Here is a 22,500-nt window from a genome sequence, read left to right as displayed (position 1 = left end):
ACAACTAGCGGCAGGGCTGTCGACTCTCCCGGATAATCCCGGTCGAGACTCCAGATTTTGGACCGTATCTCCCAGGCTCACGATTACGCTCCGCAATGTCCCGATTGATCGCCGAAGTTTGTCATTTCTAATGAGAATCGACTTTCACAACAATAAAATTGCAAATACTTTGTGTTTTTCAGGTTATTTTAACATCGATATGCAGCTTTTTGGGGGTAACAGAGGTGTATTACGGGATTTGTGCATGTAGTGAATTTCCGAGTTCATGTCTGCCTCCTCTTCTGAGCGAGTTTAAGTGCGAAGTATTTCTTACGAAAATTAGTCTTCGTAGACCAATTCTGCTAACTCAATGTTGCACCTAATTCAGATCCTTTGGGAATGAAACGTTTTGTTCCAGATATTTCCATATGAATACTACATTATCATGCAAATGAAATACACAAAGAATCTTATTAAACCCCGAGAGATTTGAATTGGGTTCAACATTGCGTTAGCCGAATTGGTCTATTCATATGTAAAGTAGAACTAATTACCATCACAAAAACTTCGCACTTAAACTCGCTTTGAAGAGGAGGCAGACATGAACTCGGAAATGGCCTGTTCGAACGTTTCATAAGCCTCGGTAAACCGTTGGTTGCTACTGACGGATAATGTGATTGGAAGAAAATAAACCAATCAAATTAAATGTTACAACGCCGACGACATCTTTTTCGTGCGTTTTTTGACTGTTTGCCTCGGTTGCGAGAGGTCTTGCGTACTTGTGTCAAATCGTAGAGATCGTAGGTTTCAAAACAGTCGTATTTTTTGGGAACGCGAGCGCCCTGGCAATATTCGAACGAAAGAGTTCACGCGAGTGTAAAAACGGCGAGGGACAATGGGGAGAGACTCCCTACACAAGCGAGGATCAAGCTTACGGCGCTTCGCACCTTCCGAAAAGGGAAGAAAACGACTGTTTTGCAGTCTATAGAGATTAAAGATGTCGATTAATTTTACTTCTCTTCAGAGGGAGTTTTTAGGACTTTTAAAGTTTGGTTTCCAATTTGTAAAGGCAAATATCATATGTCAAATGGAGTGAACGTGTATTTTTTTTTTTTTGCGTAAAAGACGTAACATGACGTCACCAAAATGAAGTCACAAGTGTTATGGCGTCATCTATCATCCCATTCCTATCAATTCTCAATATTTGAAGACTTTTGGGGTTGACAGCCCTGCATCACTGATATTTCTAGGAAAGAAATTCAATAAAGCGATTTGTATAAGCAGTGACAACCTATTGCATCTTTAAACAACATTTTTTTTCAGTGGGTTATTAAAAAGACAAGGGTAGGAGGTAAGGTGAACAATAGGGTCGTCGAAACATTCAACTTTTGACATCGATTGTATTCAATTTACTGTATGAATTATGATTCATTTTCTCGCAGTTTAGACATCGAGTTAAATGCATCGACATAACAAGACAGCACTGACCACATTTCGTTTCTGTGATTGCGCAAGTAGACTGCTAGCAGCAGTCTTTTCTGAGTCAACCAAGCCTCTCCCTCAATTGAAGGATTATTCTTGATTGTCAATGTGTTCCAAGTGAAGAATTATCGTTCATTTTCGACACTAAAAGCTTGATAGGGATCATGGGACATGAACATATTTTTTTACTGCGTTTTCATAATTCTGCGGATCTCACTTTCAAGCGCTAAGTGCCAAAGTACTTTTGGCTTCCATCAATCAAATTTCCGAACATAGCCGGGAAGATCGAGTCCGCCTCCAGAAAGTGATTGAACTTTTTGTTCACAGCTCGAATACCATTATGATAACTTTTTAGAGGTTTTTCAGTAAAAAGATTCAACTCATATTCCATCGCTTTCCGCCTCTCGAAGTACGAATGTACCGTGAGAACCGAGGACGCTGATGGTAGGTTATGTCTCGCATCGACTGATTTCGTTTGATTGATGGAAGCCAAAACACAGTTTGGCCGTTGGTGCTTGAAGTGAGATTCCGCAGAATTATGAAAATCGCAGTAAAAGCCGAATCCCAATGTCTGGACTCGAACCTGGGAACGTTTGATTAATAACCCCTTTAGTTAACCATTACTGCAGTAGACTACCACATCATTAACTGCGATGATGTCATTTGTTTTTGATGTCAATAATGTTTTCTTCCAAATGGCTCTGTAAACGTGTATTGACACCCGGTAAGTAGCAAGCTTACACTGTGAAAAATGTCGGTTCCCAAACATTAAGAGAAAGCTAACCATTTTAAAATCAAGCCTTAGACTTAACAGTTATTCAGCAATGATTTTATAAATACATACTTCTTAGTTTTGGTAAATAATCGGCATACTTACTAGGCAATTGATCTTCAGTGGTTAAGTAGATAAAAACAGTTTCTTCAAAGTGGGTGCTCCGAGTTCAAATCCCCTCCAGGAACACTTTTTACTTTTTTTCTTTTTATCTGCTACCACAAGTCGTGGGACAGAGTAATCTAAAGGGAGGATAATACTTCGTTTTGAGTAAACTGACGATGAAGAATAATCGATCAGTTGAGGAAGAGATCGTGTAATCTGAGTTCAGTCGATCCCGCAATGGAACCGAGGGGAGAACGAGGATAGAGCGAGATGTAGGCTGCATTATCTATCTTTATTCATCCCCTCAGCTCGCTTGCGTAACCATAAAGGCGGGCGGTTCGACTGACTTACAAGAGACTGCTAGCAGTCTATGATGGCGCCTATATATTAAACGGAGTCATGGATGAGCGAGCGGATGAAGTCAGAGGGAATACAGACCCCTTTGATCTGTTTTCGTGACTAATTTCTACCTTAAAGCGCACCAACTTGCCTTTCATTTCTTTGCCATCAACTTGAATGCACCGTAAATCGCCGAAATTAACATAGTACAAATAAACTCATAGGCACGGAATTCGCAACAAAAGCTGGCAAAGGGAAGTGTATTTATTATGGGCCCGACAGATCAGCGAGTACCTCACAAGCAAATTCATGAAGAAATAACAACAACAACAACAACAACAACAACAACAACGTATATAGTTAAAGCTACTATTTACAGATGAATGTCATTAAAATTAAAATTAAACAAAAGACCTACCGCGCCTAAGTGTGTTTTAACAAGCTTTTGCTTGAAATGGCACGAATATCATTGCCAACAGAGGGGATTAAAGAAACAAGAATCCACATTGTAAGTAGTTATTGATTTGAGAGGATGGCCGGAGGGAAAATAAATTTTATTTTTACCAAGGTTGCAGGGGTGGGACCTAACCTCTTTCTTCTGCATTCAGCTGCTGTCACTTTCTGTAACATCCAACCCGCGTTGGAAGTCGACTGGAAACTACGCAGGCTCTCCACTATAAAATCTACTTACCAAGTTTTTACGTGATGACCCGTAATTAAAACTGTCCCAATATACCGTTTTCGAATTCTCACGGCTGGACTGGATCTAGCATGTAATGGAGGCTAATGCGGGCTGTGAATTAATTTGTTAACGATGAAATGATGTATGAAATGGTTCATATATGAACGGCGGATATGCCCGCATGAGCCTCCATTTCATGATAGATCCAGTCCCGCCGTGAGAATTCGAAAATGGTCTATTGTCGCGTGCATTCCATTGGATGTATATTTGCTACAAAACGATTTTAAATGAAAAATTCTGTACTATACCACTAGAAAGCATCGCATAGGTAATATTGACCTAAAGTTATGCATATGTTTCTATTTATACCAGATAAGAGTGTAGACGTTTCCAAGGTCTTTGGTCAGTTTACGTTTGACGTGATCCTTAACGCTGGTTTTGGACTTCAAACAGACTTCCAAACCAACCCGGATCCTGAGTTGGTGGAGAAGATCTTAACAGTGTTTACTGTGCCAATGTATGTTCCGGCCATCACCATGTTTCCTTTCTTTCGCCAAGTAAGAAAGATCTTTCACTTAAATCCCATTCAGCACGTCCCGTATTTAGCGAAACTGGCAAAAAACGTACTGGATCTTCGAAGAAGTGGACTGCCCGGTCGCAGAGACCTGGTACAGCTTATGTTAGAGGCAGAACTGGTGACTGGAAACAACGAAGTTAAGAAATTGACTGACGAAGAAATCATCGGCCAGTGTATTGTATTCTTCGCTGCGGGTTCGGAGACTGCTGCAGCCACCCTGGCGTTTACTGCGTTCTACTTAGCACATCATCCAGACGTGCAGGATAAGCTGCTTCGTGAAATAGACGACGCTGTGAAGTCACGAGATAACGAGTCCACGTACAAATTTGTACAGAGCCTGGAATATCTTGAACGCGTCATCTGCGAAGTGCTCCGCTTGGCCACAGTTGGTTACATCAACGTCCGTGAATGCATGGAGACCTGTGTAATTGAAGGAGTTGAATTTCCTGCCGGAGTATGCGTCAATATTCCTGCATTCGTTATTCACCGGAATCCTGAATATTGGTCGGAGGTATGATATAAAAAATAATGACCTTGCAAACCAATTTAAACCGGACATATGAGAGAGGAACCATTGAGTAGAGCTCATAGAGGGGATTACCAATTACCTGGCATCACCGAGGAATAATCTAGTTTTCGGATTAAATAAAGAGCAAACGAATCGTTTAAACCAACCAAATATAACACTTAAGTAGGGATGTCTTAAGGAAGAGGTTTTGGTCAAAGGAAACCACCACTCCCTTACAATAGGAGGAAATAATGTTTGTGAGTTTGCACTTATAACAATCTCTATATAGTTTAGGTTTCCAGTAGCGCTGCATGGAGCACTTTTGCTTGTGCGAGAAAGCTATTGTTAGTGTAATAAGAACAAAAAGTAATTCGGGGTTGAAGATGACAAGAATCCTTTCTTCTTGCAGCCTGAGAGGTTCGACCCAGATCGCTTCCTTCCAGAGTTAGTCAAAAAGCGTCCAGCATTCGCGTACATGCCATTTGGCCTGGGACCGAAGCAGTGTATTGGAATCAGAATGGCGCAGCTGGAGCTCAAGATGGCGCTGGTTCAAATCCTTCAGAGGGTCAAATTTGAGAAAAGAGAAGATACCACAAAGGAACTGAAGTTCCGTGCTGCTACTATTTTACAACCACGTGACCCTGTTGTTGTTAAAGTCGTGGCGCGCTCTCCTAACAACAACGAGTGAGAGATATAACGGCCCTGACTCAATATACATCACTACTCAACCGAACAAAGACATAAATGATATTTGGGCGGGTTGGCCAGCTAATTATAAACCACCTTGCCATTTAGGCAACTTTCGCATATATGATATCGGATTTATAGATCAAATCAAATCCTTCAGATTCATTCTAAAATTCTGTTCACGAATAGATCACAGAAGACGTCAAAATGTGGTAAGAACAAAAACTCTTGCGTCACTGATGCATTTATTAATAGTAGTTAGCGTACTTTTCTTTTAATAACTTCCAAATAGTAAGCCAAATTGTAAAATAGATTGTACGGCATTAAAGACCCACTTCAAATTCTCGTCTATTCTAACTTAAAATGAACCGAAAATGAGCAATACAAAGCTGCTTACCTTAAATAAGCAAATAAAAGACCCCAATCACACGAAAAGCATACGCAAAAAGGACTGGACTTGGAAAGTAGGCAAAATGGAGTTTCAATGCATGGGATGACTGGAAAAGCAGACGCAAGTAACGTTGAGAATTGCCACTAAAAGTCGACTCTTCCAGTTTGAAGGCAACTTGTATGAACAAGTAGACGGTGTAGCTATGGAGTCACCGATGGGGCCTCTCATAGCAAACGCCTTCGTGTGCAAAATCGAGAAACAGCTGGAAAAAGAGAACAAGATGCCTTTCTTTTTCAAACGCCACGTCGATGATACAATTAGCGCGATGCCTGATGTCAAAATAGCCTCTGAATTCCTGAGGAAATTAAACAGTAGTCATCCGTCTATCGATTTCACAATGGGGCTCGAAGAAAATGGCAGGCTTCCCTTTCTCCTAATACTGCTGCATTACCATAGCCACATTGACACGAGATGCTCTCGTCTACGTGGAGGTTTTTTTACGAGGAATGTGAACGCCTCAAAGGGAATTTTTTCGACTACGCTATCCAGACGAACTAGTGCAGTCTACCATCCACCGTTTCACTGATTTGACTTGGAAGCCAGTCTCTGAGCTTTCACACACCCACGGTGTTTGTTTGAGAAGCAAACAATTACAATTGTGTTGCCTTTTAAAAATCAGAAATCTGGAAACACAGTACGAAGACAGCTTGCTGACCACAGTCGCAAGTAAAACAAGCTCTGAAAATTACAACGAACGCTTGACGGAGATAGTTGGTCATAGTTCAAAGTTTAGGTATTAAGTTTAACTAATCTGAGAACGATTTATTTGGTTTAATGTCACTTTTCAGTGTTAATAACATTCACAGTTTTTTTCTCTGCTCAAGTGTCACCCTTTCGTCTTGTTTTCACCAAGATGACGAAGGAAGACAACACAAACTTGACGGGTACCAGCATTAATTACTGTCATCTGGTTACATATCAATATTTTACTTTTTTCTGGGTGTCTTCATTTAATAATAAAAGAAACCTCAAAGGCTCTCAGAAGGTATGAAAATGCAGCAAATATTATTTTGAACATCATTGTGCTTGGAGTAAATCTCCTGAGTCCGAGTGTCTAATCAAGAAACAAAAACCAGAAAAAACAAGGTAGCAAAAACACCAACCCGGTGTGGCCAACACGTCACACATGCGCACAGGCTGGACTCAAATATCCGAATATTTGTTTAGATATTTAGAAGATTTTGGGATATTCAGAAGAAACTGTGACATTTAGAATTTTTTAGGGGAAAACTGTTGAAGTCACGTTTTGTTCCCAGAAAAATGGAGAAAGATAGCAAATTTTTAAGTTAAATGTTACTTACAGCCACAGAAATTCAAGCAAAATTAGCAAATCCTTCCATATGGGCCCGCAGTAATCACATGCAGCAGTATTCTCCATTTAATATTTTCTTTCAGTATAAATACACAGGTGATTATACGAAATCGCGCGCTCTCATTGGCTCGCTATCTCGGATTATCAGCCGATATTCACCTCGACAGACAAAATGGCTACCAGTAGTCGTTTTGCCACTGTAAGTGAAGATGATTTTCGCGTTGAAACGTTTTTTTTTTATATCTTTTTTGAAATAATCACCTGTGTATTTATACTAAAACAATTATTATATGGCTCTGTCTCACAAGGACTGGGAACTACCAAGTTCACGAATTTGATTGGTTGAAATCGATATTGACCGCGGTCTAGATTTTCCCATCTAGATTTTCCCATCATGTTTTGCGGTGAGAAGATGCAAACTAAAATGCAAAAATACTGAGTATTTTCTTCTACCAATATTTATTTATGGAAGTGCCAAACAGCATGATGACAAAAGAGAGGATGACGAGCAAACTTTGACAGAATTAAGTTCAGCTCATCGCCACTCATCGCCGTTCGCAAACAAAATGTCAGTTAGTACAAACCAGTTACATTTAACGAATTCAATTGTTCTTGTTTGCCATATAATAAACATCCTATTAACCGAGCTTAGTCAGTCTGTATGGGAGAATCTTGACCTCGTTCGTGTGTACAGACCTCACTGCGTTCGGTCTGTACTCACGACCTTGGTCAAGATTCTCCCATACAGACCTCCTGCTCGGTTAATAAGAGCTAAGTAATACGGGCCGTGCGGGGTATAGAAAGGACGGATTGGAGTAAAATTGTTTAGAGTTTTGTTGTATGCCTTTCAAGCCGTTGAATTTTCTGTATTGTCTTATACTTTGTTAGGTTATTGCTGTATTATTTATGGAAATAAAGCCAGATATTTTCGGGATATTTACAAAAAAATCAGGATATTTAGGAAACAATCGAGATATTTAGAGAAAAAAATCGGGAATTTCCGGAAACATATTTATAGGCGATTTCAAGTGATATTTGTCTCTTGGCCTAGACCGGCCTAGTTCATTGGCAGCCATGGACAGCTGTTTCAAGCAAGGATCAAATTCACAACCGTGTCTCAGTACACTATTATCACATGCAATGAAATATTCACCGACTCCGACGGCTTTTCTTCGCCTTTCAAGTTTTCGTCCCGCTCATCAAGGTCGACTTCCGGCTATTTCTACTTGATGTGATGCCCCGAGATTGGTTTTTGATCGTCGCGGAAAGTTATTAAACTAAGTGGCCAGTTTTCAATTTCAAATCAAAGGCTGGCACAAAACGTCTAAGGTCCCTTGGTCTAAAAATAGACACTTTTTTGACGTTGATGAAGACTATGTCAATTTGGGTAAATTTTGCTCTAGCTAGGTACTCACCATAGCCGTAGTTAAGTTGCGTGCACGCATGCCCAGCATTTCTTGTGTTCAGTGGTAACCAAGGGCTGATCTAGGATTTTGGCTAGGGGGTGGGGGGGGGGGGGGGGGCACATGCCAGACGGAAATGCACAGGAAGCCCAATCTTTATATGTTAGAAAATGTACAATACATGCTTTTAAGAGGGTTAGGGCTATTCTTTAGGTTCCCCTAGATCCACCCTTGGTAACATTGTGACACATCCAATATTTATGAATCAAAACCCACGCTGACCAGTACTGGTGGAATTACTCTGACTTATTTTAATAGTTGGAAAAGGAGCGATAAACCGTATTAGTACTTGAGGCAATTAGATGCAGCTTTCTCAAAGTTACATTTGCTTTCGTTTTTCATAGGTTGAAAAAATACTTTGCACAACACTGCAAAACCAAGGCAATCACAAAATGACTTTAAAAACTTTCACACTTTCGCATTCAAATTACTTTTTTAATCACGATTAACTAAATGATCCTTTAACCCTGGTTTTGGCACGGGACACGATGCAACTGCGCGCCGGCAAGTCAGGAAGCAAGGGCATCCAACGAGAATATAGTTCAAACCACTTAAATACAGCATAGTTAAACGTATTTTGGTATTTAAACGGTAGATATAGGCATATTTTTATCTCCTAAAACTTTTTCATCTGTTCGGATTTTCCAGGTGAAAGTCTAGTGATCCGAAAATTATAGGGATCAAAACTTACCTTTTCGAAAATTTCGGCCAGAAAAAAGGTTCCCGAAAATTCTAGGTGACCTTTTAAGGGTAACAATCCGTTAAAAATAGGCAATTATACCATTTTTTAGATGTTCGAGAATCACAGGCAGGCAAGCAAGAAATTTTACAACAAATGTTCCGAAAACTCTAGATTTTAAATCGTCTTCCGAACAGATATTTTCCGAAAATTGACGTTGGGTGCCCCTGAGGAAGTACTGACGGCCATTGTGTGTTACGTAAAGCAATCATTAGTGGTCCAAGAAAATTTGTGCATGCGCAGACCAAATGCTTAAAATACAGGATACAAATTGGAACCGGCAGCGGTACCTCTTGGACACGTTGCCAGAGCGTCGTACCGTGACGATGCACCCCGAGATTCCGACACGCGGAATGCTTACACTAGCGCTACGCTTTCAGACCGTAGATGGAGAGAAATGTCGGCCCCCAAACCATATGTGACAAATCCCTTTCTTACCGGCGTAGCTCGGTTCCTTCTCACCAGGTAATAGATCATAAAACCATGCATATTTGACATTAGCAGTCATCTTTTCTTCCATATGATACGCACAGGTGCGAAATATACGACATTTGAGCTTTCCCTGATTCGATTTATCGTATTTTCCCCACGAGGGCTTGGTTTGTTTGACAACGAAGACGGCAAAGACAATTGACTTGTAATACTAATAATGATGTTGTTGTTGTTGTTGTTGATAAGGATCATAGTGATGATGGGCTCCAAATAAGCTATTATATAGTTACGACTTCAAAAGATGAAAATCGAAATGATGATTACACCTCTTACTTATTCACAAAGCAATTGTAACCGGAATATCTTTACTCTTTTCAGGCCTGCCCACAGGTTCGACGAAAGCTTCCGAATTACTTTCAATTTGGATTCCGCTGCTGTTCATCATATTCCAACTGTTCAGACTAATATCCTTTGTGATGTTTGCAATATTTGCGGTTTATTGTACATTGTACCTCGACTCATCGACTGTTGATTGTCAGAATTTTACAATTTATCATGTGTCAGACGTGTCGAACTGTGATGCCTACTGCTGCAGGGTAGGGGCAATCACTTGTTGAGTCTATCGGCTTTTAAGACCTTGGTGTCGTCTGCATAGCAGGCCACTCTGGACGACGTAACAATGTCAGATAAATAGTTGACACACTGTTGACAAACTTTAACAGGAACAGAACCGGACCTTGTAGGGACCCTTGAGGTACCCCCGAGGTAACAGGTAGCTCCCGAGAATTGGCACCAAGAGCAGTGATCTCTCGAAGCAAAGTTCAACAATTGAGTTAACCACGGTGTCAATGCCAACCCAACCCTGCATACATTGTCAATGAATAGTTGGTGATTTCGTGATGAATTTTCTTGCGTCACGATAGTGTGGCGTGAAAACCACGAATTGAAAGCGCGGTCAAACAGAGATCACAAACCTGCCGCGAGTAACACGTTGACGGGTTCTTGCTTACACAAATAACGATTGCCTCTCAAGTACCTTCAAGCACCGTCTTTGAATCTGATATTGCGACTCCTCGCTGACTTCTGATATTTTTGGAAAAAAATTAATTCGTACGTCCATAGAAAATTCCCACCAGACAAGACCCTCAAATTACTAAGACGCTGATGGCAGATTTTGTAGATTAAAGGCTTTGTTATTTTAAGCACGTAACAACGTTCCATTGTTTTTTGCAGTAACTGAAAACTTATAATCTTCTAAGTTCTGGCGTCCATCATTTCAAGGTGTCTTTGAAATCAACTATCCCGCCTTCGGAAATCTTGCAAACTTGTCCAGCTATTTTACATCTGTTAGTTCCGAATTGGTTGTCTTGGGCACGCCAATTGTTTTCCCTAATTAATCCTCGTGCGATCAAGCATTTTATGCCTATTCTGATCTGTGGCGAGGTCGTGTAACTGACGGTGGAAGCGAAGAAAAGGGAGAAATATCAATATGGTTGACCTGATTGCGCATCTACCAAGCTATTTTTGGTTTATAAGCTTGTTCATTGTAACATCAGCACTTATATACTGGATGGGAGTCTCAAGTTATTCTCTAATCAGCCATGTTAATCTTCCCGGCCCGAAACCATTGCCATACATCGGAAACCTGTACGAAGCCTTATACAAATTCGGTGGCTTTCACAACGCTTTGATGGCCTATAATAGGAAGTATGGCAAGGTCTACAAGCTTTTCTTGGGAAGAGACCCCACAATAGTTGTCACAGACTTGAAAATCCTCAAGAGGATTCTTGTTACTGATTTTGACAAATTCAGAAACAGGCCTGAATTTATAGCGGGCAATGCCCCCCTGAGCAAGGGACTATTCGGCGCCAGAGATGAAGATTGGAAGCGGATTCGATCAATTTTGACCCCTACATTCAGCGCTTCCAAAATGAGGGAGATTGTGCCAATAATTGAAGAAGCAATTCAAGTTCTGCTTCCAAAATTTGACAACTTTGCGAAGGAAGGTAGGGATCACGTCGAACTTTTACATTAATTATGTCATCAAAATGGTGTAATTTGATATAAGAGTGTGTGCTCTAGTTGGGTCTTTCAAGTGGAACCGTCATTTGCCGAAAGTGCCTTGAATTTAGAGCGATGTGGCGGAGATGAACAGAAATCAAATTGTAATTTATGATTGTGCGTGACAAAAAAACATAACCTTTTGTTGTTGATCATTTAGTTGCATTTGCATTCATTTAGTTGCATTTAGTAGGGCGAATTTAAACAACCTTAATTTTTTTGGCGAAGGAAACCTTAAAGAACGACTTTGGGGTATATGAGCTTCACTGCTGAATACTCCTACACTTATCTGCATAAGAATAACATCTAATATATTCTGACTCGTTCTTCAAACAAGGCCCCTAATGCTAACAATGCTGGCAGGCGATTCAGCAGTTACTCGGAGTATGCACTAACATTCAAGACAAACAATAGCTCCTGGCAGATATGGAATTTCCTAACGCTCAAAAGAAATGAAATGACCATAAAGCAAATACATAACTAGTGGCAGGGCTGTCGACTCTAATCCCGGAGACTCCAGATTTTGGACCGTATGTCCCAGTCTCCAAGGGTTACGCTCTGCGATGTACCGATTAATCGCCGAAGTTTGTCATTTCTAATGAGAATCGACTTTCACAACAATAAAATTGAGAATACTTTGTGTTTTTCGGGTTATTTTAACATCGATAATAACAAAATAGGCCATTTCCGAGTTCATGTCTGCCTCCTCTTCAGAGCGAGTTAAAGTGCGAAGTTCGGCTAACTCAACGTTGTACCCAATTCAGATCTTTTGGGAATGAAACGTTTTGTTCCAAATATTTCCATATGAATGCTACATTATGAATGCAAATGCAATACACAAAGAATCTTAACCCCGAGAGGTTTGGGTACAACATTGCGTTAGCCGAATTGGTCTATTCATATGCAAAGTAGAACTAATTACCATCACAAAAATTTGGCACTTAGACTCGCTTTGAAGAGGAGGCAGACAAGAATTCGGAAATGGCCTGTTCGAGCGTTTCATAAACCCCGGTAAACCGTTGGTTGCTACTGACGGATAATGTGATTTTGGAACAAAATAAACCAATCAAATTAAATGTTGCAATGTCAAGGACGTCTTTTTCGCGCGTTTTTTGACATTTTGCCTCGGGTGCGTGAGGTCTTGTGTACTTGTGTCAAATCGTAGAGATATTAGGCTGCAAAACAGTCGGGTTTTTTTTGCGAACCCGAGCGCCCCGGCAAAATTCGAACGAAAGAGTTCACGCGAGTGTAAAAACGGCGAGGGAGAAAGGGAAGAGACCCCCTGTACACGACAGGATCACGCTTACGGCGCTTCGCGCCGTCTTTAGAGATTGAAGATGTCGATTAATTTTACTTCGCTTCAGAAGGAGTTTTTAGCACTTTTAACGTTTGGTTTCCAATTTGTAAAGTCAAATATCATATGTCAAATGGAGTCAACAAGTATTTTTTTTGCGTAAAAGACTTAACATGACGTCACCAAAATGACGTCACAAGTGCTGTGACGTCATCTATCATCCCATTCCTATCAATTCTCAATATTTGAAGACTTTTGGAGTTGACAGCCCTGCATCACTGATATTTCTAGGAAAGAAATTCAATAAAGCGATTTTTATAAGCATTGACACCAGTAGGTTATTAAAAAGACAAGGGTAGGAGACAAAGTGAACAATAGGATCGTCGAAACATTCAACTTTTAACATCGATTGTATTCAATTTACTGTATGAATTATGATTCATTTTTTCGCAGTTTAGACATCGAGTTAAATGCATCGACATAACAAGACATCACTGACCACATTTCGTTTATGTGATTGCGCAAGTAGACTGCTAGCAGCCGTCTTTTCTGAGTCAACCAAGTCTGTCCCGCAATTGAAGGATTATTCTTAATTGTCAATGTGTTCCAAGTGAAGTATTATCGTTCATTTTCGACACTCAAAGCTTGATAGGGATCATGGGACATGAACATATTTTTTTTTTACTGCGTTTTCATAATTCTGCGGATCTCACTTTCAAGCGCTAAGCGCCAAACTACTTTTGGCTTCCATCAATCAAATTTCCGAACATAGCCGGGAAGATCGAGTCCACCTGCGGAAAATGAATGGACTTTTTGTTCACAGCTCGAATACCATTATAATACCTTTTTAGAGGTTTTTCAGTAAAAAGATTCAACTCATATTCCATCGTTTTCCGCCTCTCGAAGTACGAATGTACCGTGAGAACCGAAGACGCTGATGGTAGGTTATGTCTCGCATCGATTAACTGATTTCGTTTGATTGATGGAAGCCAAAACACAGTTTGGCCGTTGGTGCTTGAAGTGAGATTCCGCAGAATTACTATGATGAAAATGGCAGTAAAAGCCGAATCCCAATGTCTGGACTCGATTGATTAATAACCCCTTTAGTTAACCATTACTGCAGTAGACTACCACATCATTAACTGCGAGGATGTCATTTGTAATGTTTTCTTCCAAATGCCTCGGTAAACGTGTATATTGACACCCGTTTAGAAGCAAGCTTACACTGTGAAAAATGTCGGTTACCAAACATTAAGAGAAAACTAACCATTTTAAAATCAAGCCTTAGACTTAACAGTTATTCAGCAATCAGTGATTTTATAAATATTTACTTATTATTTTTGGTAAATAATCGGCATACTTACTAGTCAGTTGATCAGTGGTTAAGTAGATACAAACAGTTTCTTCAAAGTGGGTGCTCCGAGTTCAAATCCCAGCCAGGAACACTTTTTACTTTTTTTCTTTTTATCTGCTACCACAAGTCGTGGGACAGAGTAATCTAAAGGGAGGATAATACTTCATTTTGAGTAAACTGACGATGAAGAATAATCGATCAGTTGAGGAAGAGATCGTGAAATCTGAGTTCAGTCGATCCCGCAATGGAACCGAGGGGAGATCGAGGAGAGAGCGAGATGTAGGCTGCATTATCTATCATCATTCTACCCTCAGCTCGCTTGCGTAACTATAAAAGCTGGAGGTTCGACTGGCTTAGAAGAGACTGCTAGCAGTCTATGATGGCGCCTATATGTTAAACGGAGTCATGGATAAGCAAGCGGATGAAGTCAGAGGGAATACCTTTGATCTGTTTTCGTGACTATTTTCTACCTTAACGCGCACCAACTTGCCTTTCATGTCTTTGTCATCAACTTGAATGCACCGTAAATCGCCAAAATTAATATAGTACAAATAAACTCATAGGCATTAAGCTGGCAAAAGGAAGTGTATTTATTATGGGCCCGACAGATCAGCGAGTACCTCACAAGCAAATTCATCAAGAAATAACAACATATGTTTCTTTTATACCAGATAAGAGTGTAGACGTTTCCAAGGTCTTTGGTCAGTTTACGTTTGACGTGATCCTTAACGCTGGTTTTGGACTTCAAACAGACTTCCAAACCAACCCGGATCCTGAGTTGGTGGAGAAGATCTTAACAGTGTTTGATGTGCCTATGTATATTCGGGCCATCACCATGTTTCCTTTCTTTCGCCAAGTAAGAAAGATCTTTCACTTAAATCCCATTCAGCACGTCCCGTATTTAGCGAAACTGGCTAAAAACGTACTGGATCTTCGAAGAAGTGGACTGCCCGGTCGCAGAGATCTGGTACAGCTTATGTTAGAGGCAGAACTGGTGACTGGAAACAACGAAGTTAAGAAATTGACTGACGAAGAAATCATCGGCCAGTGTATTGTATTCTTCGTTGCGGGTTCAGAGACTGCCGGAGCAACCCTGGCTTTTACTGCGTTCTACTTAGCACATCATCCAGACGTACAGGATAAGCTGCTTCGTGAAATAGACGACGCTGTGAAGTCACGAGATAACGAGTCCACTTACAAATTTGTACAGAGCCTGGAATATCTTGAACGCGTCATCTGCGAAGTGCTCCGCTTGGCCACAGTTGGTTACATCAACGTCCGTCAATGCATGGAGACCTGTGTAATTGAAGGAGTTGAATTTCCTGCCGGAGTAATCGTCAATATTCCTGCATTCGTTATTCACCGGAATCCTGAATATTGGCCGGAGGTATGATATAAAAAATAATGACCTTGCAAACCAATTTAAAGCGCCGGGACATGTAAGACAGGAACCATTGAGTAGAGCTCATAGAGGGGATTACCAATCACCTGGCATCACCAAGGAATAATCTAGTTTACAGATTAAATAAAGAGCAAACGAATCGTTTAAACCAACCAAATATAACACTTAAGTAGGGATGTCTTAAGGAAGAGGTTTTGGTCAAAGGAAACCACCACCCCCATACAACAGGAGGAAATAATGTTTGTGAGTTTGCACTTATAACAATCTCTATATAGTTTAGGTTTCCAGTAGCGCTGCATGGAGCACTTTTGCTTGTGCGAGAAAGCTATTGTTAGTGTAATAAGAAGAAAAAGTAATTCGGGGTTGAAGATGACAAGAATCCTTTCTTCTTGCAGCCTGAGAGGTTCGACCCAGATCGCTTCCTTCCAGAGTTAGTCAAAAAGCGTCCAGCATTCGCGTACATGCCATTTGGCCTGGGACCGAAGCAGTGTATTGGAATCAGAATGGCGCAGCTGGAGCTCAAGATGGCGCTAGTTCAAATCCTTCAGAGGGTCAAATTTGAGAAAAGAGAAGATACCACAAAGGAACTGAAGTTCCGTGCTGCAACTATTCTACAACCACGTGACCCTGTTGTTGTTAAAGTCGTGGCGCGCTCTCCTAACAACAAGAAGTGAGAGATATAACGGCCCTGACTCAATATACGTCACTACTCAACCGAACAAAGACATAAATGATATTTGGGTGGGTTGGCCAGCTAATTATAAACCACCTAGCCATTTAGTCAACTTTCGCATATATGATATCGGATTTATAGATCAAATCAAATCCTTCAGATTTATTCTAAAATTCTGTTCAGAAATAGATCACAGAAGACGTCAAAATGTGGTAAGAACATAAACTCTTGTGTCACTGATGCGTTTATTAATAGTAGTTAGCGTCCTTTTCTTTTAATAACTTGCAAATAGTAAGCCAAATTGTAAAATAGATTGTACGGCATTGAAGACCCACTTCAAATTCTCGTCTATTCTAACTTAAAATGAACCGAAAATGAGCAATACAAAGTTGCTTACCTTAAATAAGCAAATAAAAGACCCCAATCACACGAAAAGCATAAGCAAAAAGGACTGGACTTGGAAAGTAGGCAAAATGGAGTTTCAATGCATGGGATGACTTGGAAAAGCAAATTCAAGTAATGTTGAGAATCACCACTAAAAGTCAACTCTTCCAGTCTGAAGGCAACTTGTATGAACAAGTGGACGGTGTAGGCATGGGGTCGCCGCTGGGGCTTCTAATAGCAAACGCCTTCGTGTGCAAAATCGAGAAACAGCTGGAAACAGAGAACAAGGTACCTTTCTTTTACAAACGCTACGTCGATGATACGTTTAGCGCGATGCCTGATGTCAAAATAGCCTCTGAATTCCTGATGACATTTAAACAGTAGTCATCCGTCTATCGATTTCACAATGGGGCTCGAAGAAAATGGCAGGCTTCCCTTTTTCCTAATACTGCTGCATTACCATAGCCACGTTGACGCGAGATACAAACGGTCAATGTTGAATACCATGCTTAGTCGTGCTTCAAGCTCTCGTCTACGTGGAGGTTTTTTCAGTTACGAGGAATGTGAACTCCTCAAAGGGAATTTTTTCGACTGCGCTATCCAGACGAACTTGTGCAGTCTACCATCCGCCGTCACGGTTTGATTTGACTCGGAAGCTAGTCTCTGAGGTTTCACACACCCAAGCTATCGTTTGAGAAGCAAGAAGACCAATCAGAATTGTGTTGAATTTTAAAAATCAGAAATCTGCAAACACAGAACGAACACAGCTTGCTGACCACAGTCGCAAGTAAACGAAGTTCTGAAAATTACAAACGAACGTGAAAGAACGAACTTGCCAGATGTAAAGGGGTTTAGTTTCTATTTTTAATGAAATCATGAACAAACTACGCGAAATGTGATAATATTTCACGAGTTTTCGTATGATTTTGAAGTTTCTGTGACATAACTGATCATGAAATAATGGGCGTAAGGTGAGTTAAGTCAGAAAACAATGTTCTATTGAATTTCGCCATTCCGCCTCGACGAGGCCGCCCTAAGCCGGATCATTGTCTCCTTTGGAACATAAAGGAATAAAAGTGTGTTTTGAAATTTTATTCCGACATTTCTTTTCCTGGTCAGCAGCAGATTGTAGCCGGAATTAAAATCCAAATATTTTTAAGGCTTCTTGTCCTCTGTGTGGTTTTTGTAAAGCTTTAAGCGATTTTCAGGGAGTTTTGTTGGTCTTTTTTAGCGTCGGTGTTTTCCTTCTGTATATCAAGTATAATAAATATTAACTCCAATGAAGCAGTCGGAAAGATAAGCTTTCGTAAATTTCTCCAAAACTGAAGCTCAAATCGACTCAAAATTCCATTCATATCAAGGATGATAGTGCTGCTATATATTGCAATTCTAATATCAGACAAACGTACACGGAAAGGAATTAAAAAGTCGCCGAAATCAGCTGCTTTTTCTTTGCGGGAAAAACACCTTTGCTTACCGACCCGGCCCAAGTTCAACTTTTTTTGTTACACACTAGGTGGGCGTCGGTGTTTTGGCCTCAGTGACAATTACTCTGTAAAACACTCTGATTGTTTATGTTTTGTTTGCGAAACAACATCTTCAATACACAGGCATTTCCCTATGCTTCGTCCGGATCTTTGTGATGGCTCAGTGCTTTCCTCCGGGGTATAATATTTCCACCGGAAGGAAAAACCGACGCTAAAAACAACCAAAAACTCCCTGAATCGCTTAAAGCGTTACAAAAGCCACGCAAAAGACAAGACGTCTCACAAATAAAACAAGGAAAGACGTTTTATTTAAATAAAACTTGGCTCGTATTTTTCAGTTTCAAGTACAGTTGTTTTTTCTGCAATACTTTTTCACTGAGTTCGTCAGTTTGGAGAACCTGTGCACAAACTTAGGGCCCGTACGCACTAGGCTGACAAAATTTGTTTCGCTCAACCAAACATCTCAACAAAAATTGTCCCCGCCAAATTTTCAATTTGGTAATCGTGGCCGCACTTAAAAACTTTTTTTTTAGATCATGCCGTGAAAATCGTAAAATGTGTATAGTTTTCACGCCTGACAAAAATTTGTCCTGCTCTGAGGCAGGACGACGGCGTCTTTGAAGTTTGGGAAGCCTTGACAAAATTTGGTAGTTCTAAAAATCACCGGGCGCACTTGTCTCAGCGAACTGGTGACAGATTTTTACGCAAAATAAACAAAAATTTGCCCAGTGCGTCCGGGCCCTTACAACTTACTCACGACATGACAAAGTATCCTTTCCCCTCGCGCTAAAGAATACCGGGTACTTTCCATTATGCCTGACCATCAGGTCGGAGACAAGTAGAACTAACCAAGGAAAACGGAACGACATTTTTCATCAAAAGTCAATTTCCAACCGTTACGTTTCGACCGACCGGTTACATCAAAGTGAAATGGGACTGGACACGAGAATTTTTGTAAAGGGAGCAGCAAGGGAGCAGCACGTTTCGGTCGGACCGGATCGACCGGTCAAAGAGGACCACGTCCAGAGGTGTTCCCAAATATTCCGGTCGGACCGAACCGAAACGGACCTTTCCATTTGACTTCAGCCCGAAATTTCCGGAAATTTTGGCTTAATGGAAAGCATCCACCTTGTCCATTGTCCACGTATAGCCCCTTGCGTAGCCCGCAGTTTTCGGTTCACAAGCCGTATTCCCTTGTCCATATTTCAATTTGCTAGGAAACAAAGATGGCCGCTCTGTGTCTTGTTTACTTTACTTTATACATGATTCATGCTGTGTAAGGTGCCGTGGAATCATGACAACTCTTGAGACGTTGAAATTCAATAATCTGGCGCTTTGCTCTCTTCCTGTCGACAACGAGACTAAAATCGCAAGCAGGCAAGTGGAGGGAGCCTGCTTTGCGGTCGCGACACCGACACCGGTTTCAAACCCTCGCATGGTCGCTTACTCTCTGTCAGCTCTGTCGCTTCTTGACTTACCTCTGTCAGAGTTGTCGAAGCCTATGTTTGAGCAGTATATGAGTGGGAATCGTCTGGTCCCTGGCTCTCAAACTGCAGCTCATTGTTATTGCGGTCATCAGTCTGGTTATTTCTCCGGTCAGCTGGGAGACGGCGCTGCTATGTAAGTCAAGCGCGTAGAAGCGCCCGGAATGTCAGAACCTTAAAGTTTACAAGGGCGACGTTGATCACGACGTCACCTCTAAGTATAACTTTGCACTTTCTCAAGTCTTTTGCGATTCTTCGGGTAATTACTTCGGTGTAAAACCCTGTGAAACTTTTCTTTGTTTTGTTAGCTCGTGGCCCGGGCTCGTGGTAGGGTTATAAAGCTCCGTTTAAAAGAGCAATTGACAATTTTTATTTGCTCATGTAGACGATGAAAATTTGGCCAATTTTTACGTGACAAATGTATTTGCTGGAAAGCTGGCGCGTTAGCTCGTTTTAGACTCGTGTAGACGAGTCGTCACATAAAATGTAGCACATTCCTGCCTTTTAGGGACTGTTCGTTATTTCTTGCTGGGGGGGGGGGGGGAGGGGGAGGGGTCGGTGATTTTTTAACCAACTAAGGCAGATTAACCCTTTCACTCCTGTGGGGTTCCTCATTAACAAGTAAAATCGTCTGGCATTAGACAGAGTAAAATCTATAAGTCTCATTGGCCCTTACAGGAGTGAAAGTTAATTAAAAATGTACCCCTCCCTGAAAGTGCATGTATCCAAAAATTAGAGAATGTTGAGCTCTGATTGTGAAATAGTGTTTAACATTGTTTTTGTGGATCGATAGACATTTGTGTGTTGTTTATTTTTCCTAATTTGAGTAATAAATTTACTTCTAGAACTAAATGCTAGTAAGTGATGTTTGGCAATATTTCCTTGAATTGTTTTTTATCATGCTCTTTTTGTGTTTTGATACCTTTTTGCTTCTTTGAGGTCATCTTACTTCAAGAACGTTGTGTGCTGTGAAGTTTCTTTCGGGAAGATTTTCCCTTCGCATTTACTTTTATGGCTTTGGGAAACTATCAAAAGCATTACAATATTGAAATACTTAAGATAAAAGTATTTCAATACTTGGCAATATCACCTACTGGTATTTAGTGGTATCAAACTGCATGCTCAAAGAGATTAATAAGTCACATATTGTGACCTTTAAGTAATGCTACATTAGGTCATGCTTTCTTGGCTTCGAAAGTGAGGTTGAAACAACAGATTCTAAAAGTTTACCCCCCTCAATTCTCCTGTATTAAAAAGACACCCCGCATTTCCCTTGGTTTTGAAAATTTAACCCCCCTTCCCCCCCCCCCTCCTCCTCAGCTATATAAATAACAAACAGTCCCTTAGTGAGCGCCATTGGAGAACGACCAGGCAACCTCACCAAGTTTCTGCTTTATCTCTGCTGTCCAAAGGCATTGCGGATGCACTTAACTGCAAATTGTCAACAATAGACCAATTTCGACACATTAAAATTCAGTCCAAAACAAAAGGCATCATCTCAAGGCTCTGGGGAATAAATGTAAGGATTTGTATGAGTTTATTCCCCAGAGCCTCGAGATGATGCCTTTTGTTTACAACTGAATTTTAATATAGAAATTGGTCTATTACTTGTTGTGCTCTCTACACGATCATATATATATTTGCCACATAAAATTGTCTCATAAAAATTGCTCGTGTAAATGGGGCTTTAGGGTATTGTTTGATTTATTTTTGTTTGTGTTACGTCATCCGTGAGTTTCACAGGTTTTTACACCGAGGATGAGCCAATTATCCCATCTCGTTCACGTTGTACAATGTGAGTAAATTCACCATCACAAGGGGTCTCAGAGTATTGTGTGCTAACATTGTCTTTAAAAACTCAAATGTAGGGATTTTGCATCATTGTTTAATTAATATGCAGAGTACTGTAAAATGTGTGTTGCCCGTGCAGCAAGATTTTTTTTGTGGCATTTTCGTTGCTGTAGCTGTCATCATCATCATCATCAATCCCCAACATCCTTTATTTAATTGAATGTTGGTCAAGTGTTTCCAACCAAGTACGGCATTTATAGAATTGTTTATGGGAAACTGTACTTTCAGTTTCCTTATAATGTATCGTAAATAGGTGATGAGAGATTTAAACTTGTCTTAGGTATCTTGGTGAAGTGTTAAACAACACTGGTGAGAGGTGGGAAATCCAGTTGAAAGGAGCTGGCCAGACTCCTTTCTCCAATAACAGAGATGGGCGCAAGGTTTTAAGGTCATCCATTCGAGAATTTCTTTGCTGTGAGGTATGTTGAAAAATGAGTTAATTTGAATGTAAGATATTGAGATTTGATTTTGTCATCGAAGTTAATGGGGAAAATAAAATAGTTGGAAAGAAGCCTACCCTGGGTGCCAGAGACTTTTCTAGCGCGGTTTCCGGTTTTCAGTCAAGTCTTTATAGTGACCCGCCGAAGCTGTGTCGGCCTTTGGCCGACACCGAAAATTCCCGCCGCACGCGAGAAAAAGCTCTGGTGCCCAGGGTAAAAGAAGCCTGATTAAAAATAAAATAAAATAAAATGAAAACAGCTTTTGCAGGAATTGAAATCAACTGAGCAGTTTGGTTGGCTGAGGCACAGTGTTTCCATTGTGGTGGTCTAGCCTTGTGTGGAGGGCTTGCTGCAATATTAGAGCTTGCCCCTAAACCATTTAGTAAATTTCACGACTTCAGGGTCATTGTAAGGTTCAAGAGTTGTTTTTTCTTGCTCTCTTATATAGCTTCCTTGCACTCCTTACGGTAAGACGAATAGGTAGGCAAAAGGTAAAATATCTTGATTACGAGATCCAATTTCTGACGGAATAAATTTTATTA

General features: G+C 40.6%; 3 protein-coding genes across 5 annotated transcripts in view; all 3 read left to right on the top strand.

Moving 5' to 3' along the window:
• Positions 1–6,569, top strand: part of LOC137967631 (cytochrome P450 3A21-like) — a 7,897-nt gene extending 1,328 nt beyond the window's left edge. The window contains exons 2-3 of the mRNA XM_068814150.1: positions 3,732–4,447; positions 4,854–6,569. Coding sequence (XP_068670251.1) covers positions 3,732–4,447; positions 4,854–5,132 — 995 coding nt within the window. The 3' untranslated portion in view covers positions 5,133–6,569. The remainder of the gene's footprint in view (positions 1–3,731; positions 4,448–4,853) is intronic.
• A 2,392-nt stretch (positions 6,570–8,961) lies between these two features.
• Positions 8,962–18,461, top strand: LOC137967694 (cytochrome P450 3A2-like). 3 transcript variants are annotated; one of them, XM_068814230.1, is made up of 4 exons: positions 8,962–9,561; positions 9,907–11,534; positions 14,909–15,624; positions 16,035–18,461. In XM_068814230.1, exons 2-4 carry the CDS (start codon positions 11,018–11,020, stop codon positions 16,311–16,313), a joined length of 1,512 nt encoding a protein of 503 aa, XP_068670331.1. In that variant the 5' UTR covers positions 8,962–9,561; positions 9,907–11,017; the 3' UTR covers positions 16,314–18,461. The 3 variants fall into 3 exon arrangements, with proteins under 3 accessions (XP_068670331.1, XP_068670332.1, XP_068670330.1); XM_068814231.1 differs by having other exon boundaries at positions 8,962–10,124; positions 10,762–11,534; XM_068814229.1 differs by having other exon boundaries at positions 8,962–11,534.
• Positions 18,462–19,160: 699 nt separating this feature from the next.
• Positions 19,161–22,500, top strand: part of LOC138013396 (protein adenylyltransferase SelO, mitochondrial-like) — a 21,057-nt gene continuing 17,717 nt past the window's right edge. The window contains exons 1-2 of the mRNA XM_068860467.1: positions 19,161–19,803; positions 21,799–21,937. Of these exons, the coding sequence (XP_068716568.1) occupies positions 19,478–19,803; positions 21,799–21,937 (465 nt within the window). The 5' untranslated portion in view covers positions 19,161–19,477. The remainder of the gene's footprint in view (positions 19,804–21,798; positions 21,938–22,500) is intronic.

The sequence above is a fragment of the Montipora foliosa genome, chromosome 8 (assembly GCF_036669935.1).
Source record: "Montipora foliosa isolate CH-2021 chromosome 8, ASM3666993v2, whole genome shotgun sequence".
In the NCBI taxonomy this organism is placed as follows: domain Eukaryota; kingdom Metazoa; phylum Cnidaria; class Anthozoa; order Scleractinia; family Acroporidae; genus Montipora; species Montipora foliosa.
This window is presented reverse-complemented; position numbering and strand designations above follow the sequence as displayed.